Source organism: Lepidothrix coronata, unplaced genomic scaffold, assembly GCF_001604755.1.
Source record: "Lepidothrix coronata isolate B3197 unplaced genomic scaffold, Lepidothrix_coronata-1.0 Scaffold54, whole genome shotgun sequence".
Lineage (NCBI taxonomy): Eukaryota > Metazoa > Chordata > Aves > Passeriformes > Pipridae > Lepidothrix > Lepidothrix coronata.
In genome coordinates, this window is record NW_016690234.1 from 4,361,094 (window position 1) to 4,374,404 (window position 13,311).

Consider the following 13,311-nt stretch of genomic DNA (forward strand, 5'->3'; position numbering starts at 1 on the left):
ATGTGATAAAGATCACAGGATTCCCTGTAAACAAGATGCTGCATTGCACAGAGAGCATCTTGTCTGCATATGTTTCATAAGTAACTAGACATCCTCATGGGCTTCTTTAGTTATTTTAGAAAGTTGTGTAAACAGTATTATCTACTTAATGCCCCAAATGATATAATAATTGATATGGAAATGGGGCAAAGCTCAATAGATCGTAATGCAACTCTCCATGGACTCTTGGAGATGATCTGCCCAGATTTTATTTAAATTTTCTTCTAGCTTGTGTGCAGCCTGTGGTTTGTTAGACATTCTAGGCAGATATTGGTTGGACAACATTTTATTTTTTTTTACCTTTTTTCCTGGAAAAAAATGAAATGTGAATTTATACTTGGATTGTTATCTGTTGTAGGTACACTTTAGAGGTGCCAATGACAACTGGAAAAGTAAGATCATACTACAAAGCTCTGACGCATTGTGTGTTGTTGTTGAGAAAAATGGATCATAATAGATTACTAACGTATATAGTACTCTAGTGGTTGTGTGATCCTTCTTGTTAAGACTACAGGAGCACTGGAAAGAAATTCCAGAGCTCTGAGAAATTCTTAAAACTGGAAAAATGCATTTGAAAATATTTTCCTGTTCCATCTTGTGGAAAATGATACTGAAGTCTGGAGATTTTTTTTTTATATATCCTAAAAATCTCTTAGGCAAGACTTTTTTCTTTGCTATTTTTGTAAAGTAGTGCTTAAAATATTTGTGCTGTTCAACCACTTATTAGTTCTTGAAATACATTATTTAGTCAGACTTATTCCACTCTTTTCTCTTCCACAGACATATCACACAGTTTTGTCAGGTCAAAAATGAAGCTGTGTTGTGGATGTTCATGCAACATGTACTTAAGAACATGCAACTGTGACACGTCTCTGCTTTGTAAATCTGTGGTGCAAGTTATGCTTCAGTATTTCTCCAGGCAGTCAATGTGGTCTCCAGACCACTGTATTAGACTTTGGGAAAAATAATTTCTCTTACTTGTACCGCAATTCCCCCAGCTGTAAAATGGGGAAAATGATACGTTGGAATGTATAGCTAAAATATAAGTAAAACACAGCTTTATAGAAGAGGACAAAGCCATATTGGTATTCAAAAGAAATCTGAGATTTGATTAGACTTGATCAAGGTCACTCATTGGGCTTGTGACATTGCCAAGAGCAGTGCTTGGGTCTCCAGACATTCTGCCTGTTGACTCCAGCTGCTTTCTAGGTACAGAGAATGGCTAATGAAGGTTAATAATGCAAACAGGTCAAATACCAGAAACTGCTCATTTCCATTTATTTTATTAAACCTAAGAAACATTTTGTAAAGAGCACACATTGTTTTGGGAGACAGGAAATGGATGAAATGGATTTATTTATAAAACAAGCCTTTATCACTCAAATATTGTACAGCATTGAAGAGTGGAAGTAAAATGGCTGTCTGGAAGCAGGAACCACCTGCTTGGTTAATTTATGTTATGTTCTTGCGTGGTAGTGCCAGAGTTTTTTTCTTCCAAAATAGCTTCACTGATGCAGTGCTATTTACTTGTGCTGGCCCAGCACCTGGAGGGCTGAGATGTGTACTTTGGGGACAGCATGTGAACCCCATGGAGAGTGCACAAGAATTTCAGCCATTGTTTCTCCAATGGCTTCTCAACGAGAGTTAAGGAAGGGCAATAGATAAGCAAGACAGGTAGATGTGGATGGAAATGTTAGCTATGTTAGCTTTTTTGAGCCCTTCTTAAAATACTATTCAGAGGAAAACTAAGATGTGGTGGCAGGTGTAGAGCACTCATTTCATTGTTATACATCTTATGAAAAAGCCAGGACAGTACAGCAATGCTACTGTATTGCTGCACTAAGCAAAAGTAATGGGGAAAGATACTAATCTCTGACTGCCTGCAGGAAATCTGTCCTACCAGGCTACACATTTTTAACTGTTGAAGATAAAGTTGCATGTAGAGGGAGAGGGAACCTGGTCCTTGCAGGCTGTCCCTACCTTGGACAATTGGGAGTGGAAGACAATTGGGTCAGTATGGGAGCAGGAATGCCATTACCCTTTAGTTTAGTAACATGTAACTACTGAATACTCACTTTGCTGTAAAAATCAAGTAAAAAAGAATATGCAGAAGTTGACTTTTGAAATGTGAGTAAAAGGAAGCAGAATTCTTTTGACAGGTCCAACTACTCTCTGAGAGTATACAGTTAAGAAATCAGAATTGGCTGATTGCCTGTGGAGCTGATCAGCCAGCATGGTCTCACTACAGCACAGTGTAATATAAAGATAGTTTTGTAACTTCTCTAGTTTATAAGGAAAGTAGCACCTGATTTTAAAATAAGACTGCACTGGTAAGAAACTATGCAATCCACCATAAGCACACACCATTGGCAACTTAGTGCCTCTAAGTTCTCTTTCAGTTCAAGATATCCTTGACAAATGAAACAGGCTTGTATAAATCAAAATTGCCTCTATCTCATTGCACACTTCTGAGTTAAATGCTGAAGTTAACTCATTTGGTCAGGTTTCAAAGCTTTCCTGATCTATGAGTACTGAAAACCTGAATGAGGAAACCTTATGGGGAAGTACTGAGTGAGGAAATAGAGGCTCAGAGGTTAAGTTCCTTGTGCAAAGTTCAGACCAAGTCTGTGGCAGAGCTCTGGGTGAAATGCAGGCTCTGTGGATCCCCATTTGTCACCATAACCATTCTAGCTTTTTCTTTACAAGGATTTTCAATGCAATCTCTGAAGAGATTAATAAATCCAAAGGTCACAGGCTTTGCATTTGTAGGAAGGAAATGCATACCTGATTTGCTTGGGGGAGCTTGAATTGTTGGGGAGATTTTAATTTTGTTGTATTCTAATAGTAATGAAATCACAAACTCATTTTATGAACATTACCCTTGACCCTTTGAAGTGGCTTGACTGGAAGTCTCAATGCAGCAGAAATTTAAATCAGCCCTTTGAGTGAGGCAGAGGATAGGTTCTTACTGGGTAGCTCTGAAGAAGTTGTGGCCAACTGATTGCCACAGCTGAAAACAGTCTCCATTAAGGAAGTTCAGGGTGGGGGAATTACCCAACAATGTTCTTTCTTCACACTATTTCTGTATTTATTTAGTTCATCTTCCCCCATAATACAGGGGACTGACCTTCACCTTCTGGTGGATGGGGACAACGAGACCTATTCTAGGATCATTTTGCTGACAAAATTCCACCAGTACATTGTATGGAAAAGAAGAGATTTGGCTTACCCCATTAAAACAGTGGGGGTTTCTTGCACTGTTTATTTTAGTGCCTTTTGAATTATATACATTTTTCTCTTAGCCAAATTGCATCTCAAAACATGCAAGCAGAAATTGGTCAGCTTTGGATCAGTTAGTCCTTCCGAGATGGAAATTTATAACATTACCACGAGTAAAGGTTAAAAGTAAGATCTTGCTGATGTGCTGCCTTTCCTGGTAATTGTCCTTGTCAGACAGCATGTCCTTATGGACCCACTAATCCTGTGGTCAGCTGTAAGGTGAGGGTCTGTGGATGCAATTAGATACTCATGTGCCATCCCATGGGAACCTGAGGAGAATCCAAGGGAGCTGTGCCCTGGGCACTGCACACAATGATGGGAGGGAGCAAAAGGGAGGAAATTATTTTTTTCCTATTCTTCTGGTCTTTCATCACCAACTGCTGTGGAGTTAGAGCAGTGTGAAGGCCACGAGTCCTTTCTATCTTGACTTGAAACCGCCTGAATGTGATGCAGACCCCAGACATGCTTTCTTCTTCAGTGCTTTGTTACTGATTCAGAAATTCTCTAAGAAGGTGTTACCTTTGATTCATTTTAACTGTCCTGCAATATGGTATGTTGTGGGAAGATTAGTCCCTAAGTCCCTTAATTAATTACTCTTAATTCTATTATTGCTGGTATAACTAGAAAAAAACAATTGTCAAATAACAAATAATCCATGTATTTTGAGTTTAATGCCTAGCTCTTAATAGCTACTTAAAATATTAACATTCTACCCTAGACACTCCTATTATTCTGTATTTTTTTTCAAGACATCCTTCTTGTAACAATACACAGCAAAGTTTTTCAGACTCAGTGCCTTTCCAATTAGCTGATTCTTTCATGTCTCTGGGAGGTAAGTTAATACAGTTATTCCTAACTTATTGACACTGTCATTGTGGTGCATGTAGGATCTGTAACTGGAGTTCAGGCCCAAAAGCACTTAGTGGACTGTGTTCAGCAGAAAATAAAGACCCATGCTAGTTAATGAAATTAATTACTATATTTATGAGAATTAATTTACCAGATTGTTAAAATAAGTGTATGGGAGAGATCATAGAGTTGAGGGAAATAAACGAAGCAGTTAGAGACTTTTGCAGCTCTTAGGAAGCTTTCCCAGGAGTGTTAGGGCCAAAACAAGCTTAGTATTTTATAGGTGTGTTGGATCCCTGAAAAAATTAGCTGTAATATTGCAGTGCCACCAAGATGATGCTTCCATGGCATACCAGGCTGTAAAGCTAAGGCAAGGCCCAATTTATATAAACATCTGACAGGAAAGTGGGAAGCACAGACTGTCTGTTAACCATATCTCACAGCTCAATAATCAGAATTAAAGGCTAGCATTATAACAGCCAGATGTTCTCCCCAACAGCACTCTCCTGTAGTCCTTTTTCACTGTGGATATAGTGCACGTGGTTTGAATTTTCTACCCTGGTCAAAGCTGTGCTTAAAGATCACCCCAAACAAGAATGTGCCTTCAATGCCAGTCATAAAACTCTGCTAGTTACAAAAGGGAAATGAGGTACATTCCCTCATCTCTGATGGAATGATCATCGCTTGTATTTTTTGCTCCTCCCAAAGTTGATTGTAAACCCCCCCCCACGTTCTCCTGCCCACAGCAGCTGAATTCAGTGGGAACAGGACCAATCCCATCATTCTCAAAAACAGCAAAATGCTGTTTGACCAGGCCTGAGCTCAAGGAGGAAAAAACTACATTCGGTGTCTGAAGGTGCATCTTTTAAATTGCATCAGCTGAGAAGGTGTTTTTGTTCTTGAAAGGAAATAGTTTCCACATGAGCAAGAAATGCCTCTGATTCTGCAGATTCTTAAGTGCTTTATTCATTGCAATTTCTTATTCCGACTTTTCACACAAAATAAGCTTTGTTCAAAATAAGCAAAACAGAAATGATTATTTTCTTGCAAATTTCTTTCAAAAAACCTTAAGGTGCTCCTTAGATACTCCTCATATCTGCAGAGAAAATGTAATATTTTCCAACAAAGATGCTAATGTCCCTTCTGAACATGGAAGATACTTAATTTATTTTTTTTTTTCTATTAATACAATGCTACATTTGCCAAACTGGTAATTTTCAGTTCTTACTCCCTCAGGAATTTGCTCTTTCATGAAATTGTTTCTTGTGTTCATTGTACATATTCCCGAACTGCAAGTTCTTTCAGGGTAAATACCCATACGGGATCTTTCTTTGCCTTCCATTCTTCCAGTTTTTCTTGCAGAGACAGGAAATCCTTGCCAAGTTCATAGGCCAGAGTGATCATTGTTTCTAACAATGGGATATAATACCTGTGGCTGGAATGCACACGAAGGCGTGATAGAGCTTTTTCTCCATATTCAAAGGCACTGGCTGGGTTTTCCAGGTCCTTGTGGCACACCATGATAGCACAGAGAGTAGGGACAATTGAGACAGGGTTGCCTCTTGTCAGCCTTTCCTGCAGACCAATGACTTCCAAAAGGATTTCCAAAGCTTTGGGGTACTGGCCACCCCGCAAGCAACCATATGCTTCCTGAAGCTCCGGCCTTGTTAAAAAGTCAATAAATTTTTTTGATCTTCGGACACATTTCATAGAATATAGAAGTCTCAGGTAGTCCTTGAAGGCTAATTTTCTCTCATTGATTATTTCCTCAGTGAAGTTCCCTGTTAGAGTTTTTTTGGGAAAGGTCACATCTTCCATTTCTTCACTAAATTCCTCCAGCAGATTTCTGTGCAGTTTCTCAAAATCTGAATAACGCCGTTCAATTACAGACTTGTTGCTGTCAAAACTCCCTGTTTGCAGAATGATGATTTTATACATCTAAACACAATCAAACAGAAAAATAAACATGAGAAGGACGATTCTAGCCCTACTGCAGTCACATTTTTTCTGTTACTGCTTTGAAAAGACTTTGTGCCGGTACGTTTCTCCAGCTAAAACATTCCTGCACCAATTTTTTGTGTGTAGTCTTGTATACTCCCATGGTTTAGGGCAGTGCTGCTGAATCACGTGCTGTCTGGGATTATGATGCATGCTCAGCGTAGGCCTGAAAAATCTGCAACCATCAAATTAATAATTCCCACCACCTGCTGTTCTGTAGTTTTGTCACCAGACTTACCCTTAGCATGCAAATAAGCTGTAGATAGTGCACTAACAGATTCCATCCTGCAAGGTGCTGGGAAAGGCAAACTAGCAGCAGACTGAGGCACATAAAACCACTTACAAAGCATTTCTGTAGCTGTACTTTGTTTATAACAGCCATGGCTGCTACAATCAATCATCTTCAGTGAACGGAATGGATTTCCCAGACTTAATGTTGAATGTAATCTATTTTACATTGGTCATAATATTCAGAAATGTTGTTTGTAAGAGATATTACTAGGGATTTGGGGGTGTTATTAATCCTGTGAAAGAAGAGGGAGTATTTGGCAACATATTTGGTATGTGCAAAAATAAGATGGAGCAACTCCAAAGCCTTGCCCCCCTCTAAATCATTGCCCTCTATTCAAACTTACTTGGCATGTAAATAATACAAAAAAAAATTGACATTTCTACAACAATCTGTTTGCTATCTGAATTCCTTCACTAATAGCTAACAGCAATGCTGCCCCCACAGTAACTCAAGAGTATATCTTCCTCAGCTCTTCACTAGCCTCAAAATGGTTATAATAAATGTGATATTAGGAAAAAAGCTGCAAAAAAAATTTGTGTGTTATGTGTTGTACAAATAGATTCTCTTCTGGATCTGATCAAAGCACAGTGATGTTGAGGAAGGGCCAAATCCCTAAAGTGTGTAAACCAGTGAAGCTGCACTGAGGCCAGCTTAACTGTGGCACCACACAGCAGCTAAGGACACAGACTGTGGGCCTTTTACATGTCTGTGTTCATATTCAACTTCACCCTGTTCCCATCGATTTATACAGGAGCTGGACAGGTTTTACTCATGCCAGTTGTTTTCTTTGTTGCTCTGAAGGGTGCAAACCAGCACTCGTTCTAGTGTCTGTCTGATTCTCTTCCTTGTTTTTCCTTAAAGAGAAATTCTCTTTTAATCTTCATAAATGATCTTTATAGGCGCCTCTTGAAAGGTTTCTAAATTTGAGCTGACTTCTCTGATCTCTTTTCATTTGTAAGCACTGTGACATTTTCCTGTACTTTGTCCTGCTCCCTGCTGAAAAGTGTATATATGCCTGATGCATTCTAAAACAATCATAAGAGCAATTTTTTTAAGTTGTCATTTTATCAAGGGCATCTAAGTCAATAATTTACAAGTACTTGGGATATTTTTATTTGAGGAGTGTGCGTGAAAAAGGCAAGAAATACCATTTAATTTGACTGTCATTCAAATTGGCTCAATTTTTTTCTAATGTAAATCTTTTTGCCTAGGCATGTAACTTATAACTAACTTTAACTAATTGCACATAAGCTGAGAGATACTCTTGTTCTCATACAGTTATACTAAAATAATTTTGAACTATTCAGCAAGCTGGATACCACTGAGTATGCAATAACAGCAGCAATAAGTAGGTTTGTATGGCACGAACTATAGAATGCAAAAAGATCTTAGGCCAGTCTGCAAAACATTTACCTGCTCCAAATTCTACCAAGCTGGGTGACCCAGTATGAGCAATGCTAGAATGATTCTTGGCATTTTTCATCTCAGAGGTTGTAGCAACGAAGGAAATCATCCCTATCTGAATTTCACAGGAGTAGAGACTCACTCTAGATCAGTCTTTCTGAAGGCCAGGAGCAGAATCAGAAATAAAAGCCCAGTGTCAGCACTACAAGTAAAGATACAAAAATCCACCCTATTCTGTTGTTCATACCCATAATACCCATGTTTCATTTTAAAAATATGACAGAAATATGCCACCTAAGGGAGCTCTAGGTAGGGAAGGGGAATGATCTCAAGTGATGTAGCTGGAGGATGTCTTAGGCTTTTTCAACATCAAAGACTTTTGCACTCGTGCTAACAGAAACCTCTGATGTGGAAGTTATACAAATGCACTGCAGCTGCTACAGCAGGCTAGCTCAGTGGAAGTGTAACTATACAGATATTTTTTTACTTGTGTGAATTTCCTTAATGTTTACAAAACTCTGGGTGTTAGGGATACCAAAGCTACTAATTTACTTGTTATCACTTCTCCACTGATGCAGATTTTGTGAATTGACTATCACAGGGTTTTTTTAGAGGCAGATTCCACCAGCTATGCCCATGCAATCAGTGAGCTTCTACACCGTATGATCGTGGCTTGCAAAACTTGGCCCTCGGTAAGGCTTTCATGTAGTGAGACATGCTGTGTGCTCTGCAGACCCCTGTAGAGTGAAGAAAAATTAATGATCTTCTTACATATTCATTTCGTAGCTTACCACATATTTAGACAAGTGGTGCTCTACAATTCTGGTTGATGGGATCTCAAAAAGGAGTTTGACTTGTCTGCACTGGCTTTTTTCGTTCCTCCAGTATTCCTGAAGCTCCTTAGTGGTCATTGAAGAGTGGGGACTTAGGGTTGCATTGGAATCTAAAAGTAATATATTTAATAGTTCAGGTTATATCCTTTGCATTTGGAAAGAAAGCTCTTATGCATTTATTGTGAAAGGACAGCCTAGATTTTTTTGTTGCTGTAACAGCAAGAACTAAAGACTGATAAAATAAGTGATTTCACTGATAGTAATGACAGGTCCAGATGCTTTGAGGAAAGTTACTGGGTCTAAAATTTTGAAAGACACCAATTCATCTGCAGAATACAAAGTTGTAGAAAAAGTAGTGCCAAGAAGTATTGTATGTGAAGGGTGTAACCTCAGGCACAGTCTGAGCACAAGATTTTGTTCCCCATCCCAGAGGCAGCCTGAAGAAACATCAACAGAGTCTTCAGAGTCAGATGTTTCTCCAGGCTTCTTTGTTGCTCAAAGGAGGAGTTAACACAATGCAGCTGCAAATTCAGACATATTTTCAAATACTGACCCTATTCAAATATGGAGTTTGTGCAGTAATAGGCAAAAGCTGAGAAAACATGAATATCCTAACCTCAGAGCTGGATAACCAGCTCAACTGGAGGAATTTTTGCATCCTCGTTTTCTTTTGTAGCTGATGACACAGTTCAGCTGCAAATATTTTATATACCTCCTCCTTTTCCATTCTCTCTCCTCCCACACTCACATACAGACACACACATACATATGTATACATATGCATATATAAAAATATAGGACAGCTGGTTGAAGAGTTTGCTTACAGGAGAATTTGATGTAGCATTTCAAAAGGGTGATTTCTCTGTCTTTGAAATCTACTGACAACAGTTTTCATCAGGTGGCATATAGGCCAGCAAAGTGGATGAAAGAAGTGGAATATTTGTATTTCAGTGGGCACACTGTCAAGGCAGTCAGCTGAAGTCAGTCTGCAATGTATGTAGCATTCTGACAATGGAGGTGAATGAGCACAAATGAAGGGTAAGAGATCAGCTTGATGCAGAAATAGACTTGTAAAGGCATCATAGTACTCCAACTTTTACATTTTCTCAATCAATTGCCCATACAGTTTCAATTATCAAGGCCTTTTGGGTTTGGCTTGATCTCTACAAAGCAAATATTTCCTAAGAGAGATGGTTTTTATGACATCCTTGCAGGATGAAAAATCTTGATGAGATTATATATATTTTGAATTATACGTAACATTTTATTTAATAACAGATGACAGCAATCTTGGGCATAGTAAACGTTCAATGCTGCCTCTTTAAAGGCATGTGAGAGCCGCCTGCTTGAGATAAACTTCAATCTTGGTATCTTTGCTGATACTATCAAGAAGTTCAGATTTTGTGATGCACAGAAGGTGCACTCCTGAGACAGGCCATCTGATGATCACTGATTTCATTCCTGGTGTGTAAATCAAATCTGTAATGCATTTTAGGTACAAACAATTTAAAAGGAAAACTGTGCGTGTGTAAACACACTTGGATATGCATCTGTTTCACTCTTGCTACATTATTATTACAAGTCTAAGCAAGGCTTATTTTCAGTGCAGTGTAGCAGTATAATTTTGAACTACTGCTGCAATTAATAAGAAAAGGTTTTTATATAAAAGATTAATGGCATAAATAGCTAGACGAAAAATAAAATTAGAAGATAGCATCAACCTTTCAAGTCATCTTTTTCTGGGTTTTCTTTTCTCGGTTGACACGAAATTTCAGCTTTGGGTTGATTTTCTTCTTTATCAGCTGGGCTTGTGGTAGAAAATGTAGTAATTCTGCTTACAGCTTCCAACAGTTCCCTTTCTGCTGTGCAGTGTGAATCTTGGTCCATTGCAAGCTCTCACTGAAAGATTACAAAACCCATGATATTTTTTAGTACCACACCTTTAGAGGATCCAGTTTGGCAATCTTTTTTATTACTTACTCATTTTTCTCTGTGAACTTGTATCAGTGCAACTGTAGTTTCATAAAAGCTAAAGTAAAAACCAGAAATATCTACACAGCTACCAGTGCAGAACCATTCCTATTACTGTTACTGCTGAAAGTGCTTGGATGTTTTTTTCTGGCAGGTTAAAAACAAACAGGAAAACCATAAGAAGTTATATTGAATAAGATTAGGCAGGGAAATCAATTCTTACCTATGAGAATCTGGTCATGAACTTCAGTGTGGGCAGATTTTTTCCTCCCTGTATTTTGCCCTCAAGCTTGCAAGTATGAGTTCAGATAAACTAAAATCTTGGAGATAATTAGTATAACTAGCAGCCTGGCTCTCTTACACTGCTAGAATATACTGTTCTCAAGACTCAAAAACTTGCCATCTGTTCTTAATAACAACCTGTAGGGCAAAATGGAGTGATATCTAAAATAGTATAATGTTTTTATCATATTTCACAGTTTCAGGTTGCCTCCAGGGACTTGTCTCTGTACTATGAGAACAAAACAAGTGAATTTGACAATGGCTCAATGTAAGGATAACTGAATTTACTAATTATTGTATAAAAGCATTCTCCCTTTACTAGTCCTCTTACCCTACATACTGTACTGCAGTAGATCTGTATGCCTGTTCTGTTAGGACCAGTGTTTTACCAGGCACTGATAAAATGCCTAACACAATATGCTCCTACTACACAGACCAGAGTGACCATTCTGCCGCATAAATGTCTCCCCAGGATGTTGTTTGGTTTTTTAAAAACAAAAACCAACCAACTGAAAAAAAAAAAACAAACCCAAAACCTACCTGTTACACCACTGTGTTATACTAGCAGTTGGACAAGTTCTAAGAACATCCTAACAGCTTTGCCAGGGTGCTGTGTTCAGTCAGCTATCATGAGTGAAGTTTTGCTCACAATTCAGCCAGTAGGTGAAAATCAAATAACAGAACAATATAGTTTTAAAAAGCCATGCTAAAATAATGCCCAAGCAGTGGTTATTAAATAATGGGAGAGTTTAGGAGAGGGATGTTACTACATATCATTTTGCCTCCAATTGCCAACCATCCAGTTATGCAATGCAGGATACAGAGGTGAGGAAACTCCTTCAGCAGTCCTATTGATTTCTGGCAAGCTGCAAGGCTATAAAAGGAAAAGAAATTGCTTTCCCTGCTGGAAATGAAAGGGCAAACCACTTTCCCCTAACAGAAACCTTTCCTTTGCCTGGCTTGGATAAACAAATACATAGATGTGGTCATCCTCCTTAATAAAAGCATCATGGAAGCCCTTATTTTCGGACTTCAGACTCAGAATGAAAAGTTCTCACTGTTATTTGAGTCCTCCTTATGATCTGCTTTTTGAGCATGAAGAGTAGCCACTTATTGTCTAACTGCTCAGTCTTTTGAAAATCACAACAGTTCATCCCAAGAGCATATATAGTAGATTAAATGAGGAATCTGAAAACAGCCAAACAAATTTAAATGACAACTTTTTTCTTGGTCGTAAGCTGGGATAACTTTTTAAGCAAAATTGTATTTACATTTAAAAAAAAATCTTTACATATGTATAGCTTTATATACCTAACATATGCATATATGTGAGTGTGTATTTATACATATAGATGCTACTTTAAAACATGATCTACCAGAGAAGCACAACACACTTTTGAACAGAAGAATGCAGAATTGGACATTATGATACACAAGTCTTCTGCCTTGAATCTATGTGCCTTGAAAACATGCACTTCGTATAAACAGTTTCATTTTCACAGCTAAAAATGATTGCAAGCTCTTTTAAGTAAGCTACTATTTATTTTTACATATTAAAAAAATCCAGAACAATACTAAACCCCTGCAACAAATTACACAATTTTATCTGGAACAGACACTCATCCTGTTCTGTTTCAGGGTAAATGCTGCTCTAGCTCCCTCACTGAGCTTTAAAAAATTAGAAACCAAAGTGCACAAAACACTCACCTGGAAACTGCTGAATTGCTGTTAGTTGTGCCCCATGGACAGTCTGTACAAGGCCACACAAAGCCTGCTTCACATTTTCGGAACGCAGAAAAACGTGTCTGTGCTTTCTTCTAGCAGGCACGTTCTGTGTCTTACAAAAAGGAAGGAAGAAGCCTTGATTAAATTAGACTTCCTCGTCCCATTGGCTCACTGTTCAGTGCTGGCTGATTACGCACGAAATTTCCTATCTGCCCCAAGCAGCCCTTGTGTCTTGCCCATGGCGAGCAGGGCCCAGCACCGGGCAGGTCTGGGAACCCCAGAGTCAGGATTCCACGGGGCTTGGCAGAGGAAAGAGTTCAACAGTAAATGCAATTAACAAAATCAATGAAAAACTTCTCTGCATGGATTTCTGAAGCCAAAAAAAAAAACACTTATCAAAAGGGAGATTAGGAAAAAAAAAAAAAAAAGCCAAATATGCAAATGTGCTTATGTGGAAAAATAACGCCCTTTGGGTTGTCTTCAAAGTACAGACTTAACATCCAGTTCAGGAAAAAAAAATGCAGGTGGTACCACAGCAAATAGCCTCGTTCTGCATAAACTTGCACTTCCAACAGAAATCCCGATTCCACACAGTGCTTAAACATATGATTAATTTCAAATATCTGCTTAATTAAAGTT

At 38.4% G+C, this 13,311-nt stretch overlaps 1 protein-coding gene across 1 annotated transcript; it reads right to left on the reverse strand.

Moving 5' to 3' along the window:
* Positions 1-5,337: 5,337 nt before the first annotated feature.
* Positions 5,338-12,758, reverse strand: SNX20 (sorting nexin 20). Its single transcript, XM_017816123.1, has 4 exons — positions 12,655-12,758; positions 10,416-10,593; positions 8,653-8,804; positions 5,338-6,105 (listed from the first exon to the last, which is right to left on the reverse strand). The coding sequence occupies exons 2-4, from the start codon at positions 10,579-10,581 to the stop codon at positions 5,437-5,439; spliced, it is 987 nt and encodes a 328-aa protein (XP_017671612.1). The 5' UTR covers positions 10,582-10,593; positions 12,655-12,758; the 3' UTR covers positions 5,338-5,436.
* Positions 12,759-13,311: the final 553 nt, after the last annotated feature.